Raw genomic sequence first — 6663 nt, forward strand, 5'->3', positions numbered from 1 at the left:
ATAACTGGGCAGTTACAACTACCCACTTATCCAGTTTCTTGCAGCTTTACTCCTGCTTTTTGGCACCTCTAGCTGATTCCTAACTGAGGACCAAGCCATTCTTCATCAAGACAAACTCATTTTAAAAATGCAGATAAAAGTTGACAAAGGGATGAAAGAAACTAAGTATTAGAAATCAACATCTGTCGTAGTACACACAGTTTCTTAGGGGACTTTTTGGGCAGTGAGTCTGAGCAGCTTGCTTGGCCAAGTGCCCACAAAGTAACTAGATCACACTCTAATCTGGCTGTGGTCATTTTCTGGTATTTCATGATTCAGTCATCTGAAGACCTGGCATTTCCAGTAGACTCTGATTATCCAAGTGTTTCGCTTCTCTTTCCTGACATGCTTACTGTATCACAACTCATTTGAGTGGCAGTTACCAAGTGAATGAATTTTGAGTTCTTCCATGTTCAGAGACTGTGTTTTTGGCATGAGCAGAAATGGCAACACAAAGGTTAAGCAAATGAAAACTGAATAAATTTACAATAACGGCCACACATTGCATCTGGTGTCATGCAGACGGGATTCATTATCCCAAATTCCTTGCTGCTTGGCATTAGTATCCTTGACAAGCCTGACCAGACTGACTTGGCAACATGCCACACAAATAGAAGGCCCGAAGTGCCATTATCCAGATGTGGAGACAAAGAGCTACCTTAGTGCTGCATTACGGTATGTTGCTGTGATGGTGCATTGCTCCCTGTTCTTCTCCTGGACTGCTCTACAGCCCTAGAAATGCCCAGTAAGCAACACGTGCAACGAGTTTGGTGGTTAAGCATCCCTTGACTGTATCAAAACTTGCATAACTAAGGTGGGGATGGCCCTGACCACATCGGGGTACCAGATGTGTGGCCTAGATGGGGAATGAGAACAGAAATAACTAAGCATTCCCTGATGGACCTGGAACATAAGCATATCTAACCGTAACTCAGGTAGATCGGTACCAGTCTAACTGGACATTTGAAAATTTTTACATTCCCAGTAACAGTTACTAAGCCGGATGGTGGCCAGGATGGAAACTTATTGATGCCTAAAGTCAATCATCTTGCGATCCTATAAACAGCAGTACCAAGTGAGGCCCTTTTGAGCCCTTCTGGACTGCAGTGGGCTGCATCTAGCATCTCCCTCTGAGTAGGATGCCTCTCAGAGCTTGAGAGTTCACGAAACACGGAGGATCATCACCAAAGACCAACAATGGGACCTGGCCTGAAACCCTCCACTCCTTGAGGCTCAACCCTTGCCCACTGAGAAATGCTGAGTCACATGAAGTGAATATTTCCCTGGACTTGAGAGGAATTTTTAACAGGTATACCTTTATATATATATATCTCCATATATATCTCTCTCCATATCTGTATCTGTGTACGTGCATGTATGATTAGAAACTTTGTTAAATTACTCAATTGTTGATTATTGATTAATTAAGTTTATTAGAAAACCGTATAATCCAACCTTGTAATTTGTTATAACAGTGTTAACAAACCTCAAAGCGCTGCTACTTCAACCTTAAACTGCTGCTACCTCAAAGTCATACAAAATGATGGTTTAGCCTAGAGAAGAGAAGACTGAGAGGGGACCTTATTAATGTTTATAACTATCTAAAGGGCGGGCGTCAAGAGGATGGAGCCAGACTCTTCTCAGTGGTGGCCAGCGATAGGACAAGGGGCAACAGGCACAAGCTGGAACACAGGAGGTTCCACTTAAACATGAGGAAAAACTTCTTTACTGTGAGGGTGACAGAGCACAGGAACAGGCTGCCCAGGGAGGTTGTGGAGTCTCCTCCTCTGGAGATGTTCAAAACTCGCCTGGACACTTTCCTGTGCAGCTTGCTCTAGATGAACCTGCTTTGGCAGGGGGGTTGGACTAGATGATCTCCAGAGGTCCCTTCCAACCCCTAACATTCTGTGAAAATACATAATCAACATGTTAAACCACTATACTAAGATCCCTGCACCTAATGCCTTTAAACAAACTGCTGATCAACAGTCTGGGTCTAGGAGTGGATTCAGCCCCACCTAGACTCCTCTCTGAGGAGGAGTTTGGAAAGCAAGGGGGTCCACTCTGAACCTCGTGACTCAAGGGGATGGTCTCCCTTATCTTCTTGCCCTAATCCTTGTATAAATCACATCAGCCCAATTCTGACTCAATTTTCCCTGATTTCTGAGTAAATTATTTCCCCTGATCCATGTGTAAATCATTCTAACTTGATTTTCTTTTAGTATGGCTTTTCCATGAAGTGATAGAGTGAACCTTGCCATTGAACTCTTAAGTTGCACTTTTATAAATCCATATTAAAATCACTTTCTCTAATATCTTTGAAGGTGATTCTTTGAGCGACCTTAAGTCCTTCCATTTCCACCTGTGACAAACCGGTGCAGTCAGCAGAATGGCAAGCAGTATCACTGATCACTTACAAAAGTCTGGAATAAATCTGAGCTCCCAATTCTCAGAAGAATGGGCTTGTGATAATTGGCATGATTGGAACTCGTGGAAAAACAGCTAGAGGTGGCCAAGGGCTGTTTAAAGGACAGAAGAGGAAAAGGAATTATTTGCAAAATGTTGGGTGCCTGCCTAGAAACTGCTTGTCAGGATAGGAAGAATAACACCAAAGAGAAACAGAACCTCAAGGAGGAAATGGAAGGCAGAAAGGCAGCTGAATCAATACCGTCTGTAAGAACTGAGTAGCTGCAGAAATGGTTCCTCAGCACATGCAAGAGATTGTCCTGTTGGAGAGGGGGGGCCACAAACATGATCAGAGGGATGGAACACGAAGAAGAGGCTGAGGGGAGACCTTATCACTGTCTACAACTACCTGAAAGGAGGTAGTAGTGAGATGGGTGTTGGTCTCTCCTCCCAGGTAACTAGTGACAGAACAAGAGGCAATGGCCTTAAGTTGTGTCAAGGGAGGTACAGATTGGATGTCAGGAAAAATTTTTTCACTGAAAGGGTTCTCAGGCACTGGAATGAGCTGCCTAGAGAGGTGGCTGAGTCACCACCCCTGGAGGTATTTAAAAGACAGGTGGATGGAGTGCTTGGAGATATGGTTTAGTTGTGGATAGGTACAGTTGGACTTGATGATCTCAAAGGTCTTTTCCTACCAAGCGATTCTATGATTGTCTTATGAAGAAAGGCTGAGAGAGTTGGGGTTGTTCAGCCTGAAGAGAAGAGAGGGCTCTGGGGAGAACCTTACTGCAGCCTTTCAATACTTGAAGGGGGTCTATAGGAAAGATGGGGACAGACTTTTTAGCAGGGCCTCTAGCGACAGAACAAGGAGTCATGGTTTTAAACTGAAAGAGGGTAAATTCAGACTAGATATAAGGAAATATTTTTTTACAGTGAGGGGCTGAAACACTGGAACAGGTTGCCCAGAGAGGTGGTAGAAGCCCCATCCCTGGAAACATTCAAGGTCAGGTTGGATGGGGCTCTGAGCAACCCAACTGAGTGGAAGGTGTCCCTACTTGCTGCAGGAGGGTTGGACTAGCTGACCTTGAAAGGTTCCTTCCAATCCAAACCATTCTATAATTCTATAAAAAAGGAGAAAAAAACCCCAACAAACCCAAATTAGAAGAAAGAATTGAGATGATACTTATGCAGCCTCCACATCCCCCTGACATGGTACAGATTAATGGGATGCAGATATATGGGGTGACTCCGATGATAGTGAACTGGGAAAAAATAATTCCTTCTCTCCTTCAAATTCCTCTAAATGTGAAGTCAGACCCATTATAAAAATAAAAGAAACCAGTGGACCTTGGGGTGGAGCAGGAGATTGTCCCAGAAAAATGACCCCATTTGACCTAATCCAGATGGCTGATTTACAAGAACACTATGGCCATAAATCAGGCAAAACTGAAACTGAGTATTTATTGCGGGTATGTGTAACTGGGGGAGGTAGAACTCCATTAAACAGCGATGAAACCAATGGATCTTTGGGTCCTGGTGTCTTATTAAATGCTGGCTCCGAATCCCTAAATGAATCCCACCTTGTAACAGGAGACCAAGCAAGCCCCATGTTAATGAACCGACACCAGTGAGGATGGCATGACTGGAGAGCAGTCAGCTTGCGTATGTGATGTGAAGACTACTACAGACCTAACAGCTCAGCTGATATGAAATTATTAATGAATACAAGCTACAGAACTGTCATTTTCAGCTGTACAGTACTTTTTCCGGAAGCAAACTGAAAGAGCTGCACCCTGGAGCACTGGTTGCCAGACAGCTGAGGTTGAGCTTTGTTTCCAGTCCCCTGGACAAATTTAAGAGAAACAGTCTTGCTGCTCTGACCTGCCCAACTATTCTTAGCAATTTGTAGCGTTTAGAACTATTGTGCCAGGATTTCTTACTTTTTATATCTGACTTGCTGGACAGGCACAATTTTAATAAAAGAAGAAGTAGAGTAACTGTAAGGCTATTGCCATGCTCATGTTCAAGATAGCAAAGGTTCAAATTTACCACTCCAGGAAAGAGCATTTCCCAAGATCTGCAGGAGGACTTCCTCTTCCAAGTACTAAAGGATCAATGAGTTGTCTATAAATATCTTACTTAAGCCAGCAGATACACCGATAGGTTTGCACAATGGCAACATTTAGGCCATTCATCTATCTACTTAAAAGCCTCCCTGTCTTTGCTAAGACTTCTGCAGAACATTCAAAAATAATATTCTACCAAAAGCAATCTCTCAAAAAGCTTGAGTGTATTAAAATGCAGATTTCTGGTTATCTGTTGTGAATACAGTGGTATAAATGCAGTTTTAGATCCAACTACTGGCACAATTCTTCCCACCCTGATAAACCTTAACAAAACATCATGTGTTAATTTTAACTCTGATATAAACAATACATTAGTTTTGTTTTGGGGGGTTTTTTTAAGCCATCATGAAGCCCCTGTGGGGATACCAAGTGCCAACACCATATAAACAATACCTTTTTTTTCATCCTTTCATTTATGGATGCTAACCTTGTCATACCAGCTCCACATTTATTGGTCTGATGTTTTCCAGCTGGAGAGTGGGGGTGTGTTGTAGTTAAAAAAAGTCAATTCCAGCTTCAAGCTAACTCTCTAGATGGGACACATCTCATCTGGAGGCTCACTGTTACAATGCTCAAGAGTCCTTTTACTTGAGGAACTTCCTAACTTCATAGAATTGTCCAATACAATTTTAACATTTTAATCACATTACTTCTTGATCACTCTTCTCTCTGCTTTATAGATTTTAACTCACAGGCTGACAAAAAACCCCAAAACCTCCCAAAACCAACTGAGCTTTCTACTTGTTGCAGGGGACTCACTTGAGAGTCATGTACAACCTGGCTTCTATATCCTGCTAGATCTCCCCAACAAATCAAAACATTTCTGGTTTATATTGAAGGCTTTTATGTGGCTTCCCTGATCTTCAGGGCATCACCTGGTTACTTAACTTTAAAGCATCAGCTGGAAGCCAGTACATTATCCCCATGGGCTTGAGCACAACTCCCATTCATGTAATAGCCTCTCTGTAATATTAATGCCTTCTTCATTTATCATTTTCCCATAATAACTTCCAGGATGGAGATGTCTCTCATTACAATGACTTCTTGAATTAAGTATTTTTTGTCTTTTCCAACAACTAAAACTAAAGAAGCCATTCTTTGACAAGAGCCATCTGTCAGTAATGATTAAGTCTTCTGCAAAACATTATGGGGTACACGAGTATGTTTTGCTTAAATCCAACACGGTTAATGCAGCATTTGTCACACATGTTGAGAACAGCACAAGAGAACACAATTATCAGTTTCAGTAACTGGCTTTTTTTACTCTGTCCCAGAACATGTAAGGACACCACCAGTTCAGATGCCTCTAAAGCATCAAGTGGAGTCTGAATTTACTGACATTTTCATGACTTCAAGCACAAACTACACAGTAGCAAGGTCAGATTTGTGATTTAATCAATTCAGGTATGTACAAATGATTTGTGGGTAAGTCACTCAAGACACACTCACTCAGGTCAACTCATTTGAGTTCTTCTATCTTGATCCTTAAAACACCATATTTAATTTTTGATTTAACAGCATCAACAGGAGCTTGGCTCAAGCTTATCATCAAAAGTCTGTGGTAAAGGAGGAAGGCAAACCCATGTTTCCCTTGGTCCCAGACCAGGGTATTAAGCACTTGCTACAATTCTGTCCTATGCAAGGGACATGTAATAAGCTATCAGAGCACAATCTGTTTTATCTCCACACGGTTACTTACGTAGGCAACGGTAAATAGTAGGAATCTGGTAAATAAAGAGAAGCAGAAGGAGTACCAGAGCCTTTCAATCTGACCAAGTCAAAGATGCTCACGAAAAGGATCCATAGTTTGAATCAAACTTACACTCTCATGTGCTAATCTAACCGCAAAAACTTGGGGACAAGACCAGGCAACCAGACCACCCCAAGGGACGCGCCGAGAGCGTTAACAGCGGGGCCTGTAACAGGGCTTCCAGCGCAGTCACGGCGCCAGAAGACCCGCCTGGCTCGGCCGCGGCCTGTGTCACCCCGAGCGCCACCCGGGAGGGGCGGGTCCAGGTGGCTCGGGCAGTGCCGGCCCTTCCTCGGCACCGCCCCGGCTGGGACCAGCGGCTCCGAGCTCAGCAGGGCGGCC

General features: G+C 43.2%; 1 protein-coding gene across 1 annotated transcript in view; it reads right to left on the reverse strand.

Moving 5' to 3' along the window:
• The window catches only part of ZCRB1 (zinc finger CCHC-type and RNA binding motif containing 1), a 13672-nt gene extending 8154 nt beyond the window's left edge, over window positions 1-5518 (reverse strand). The window contains exon 1 of the mRNA XM_010171780.2: window positions 5460-5518. Coding sequence (XP_010170082.2) covers window positions 5460-5518 — 59 coding nt within the window. The remainder of the gene's footprint in view (window positions 1-5459) is intronic.
• Window positions 5519-6663: the final 1145 nt, after the last annotated feature.

This window comes from Antrostomus carolinensis, unplaced genomic scaffold (genome assembly GCF_000700745.2).
Source record: "Antrostomus carolinensis isolate BGI_N321 unplaced genomic scaffold, ASM70074v2 scaffold25277, whole genome shotgun sequence".
In the NCBI taxonomy this organism is placed as follows: domain Eukaryota; kingdom Metazoa; phylum Chordata; class Aves; order Caprimulgiformes; family Caprimulgidae; genus Antrostomus; species Antrostomus carolinensis.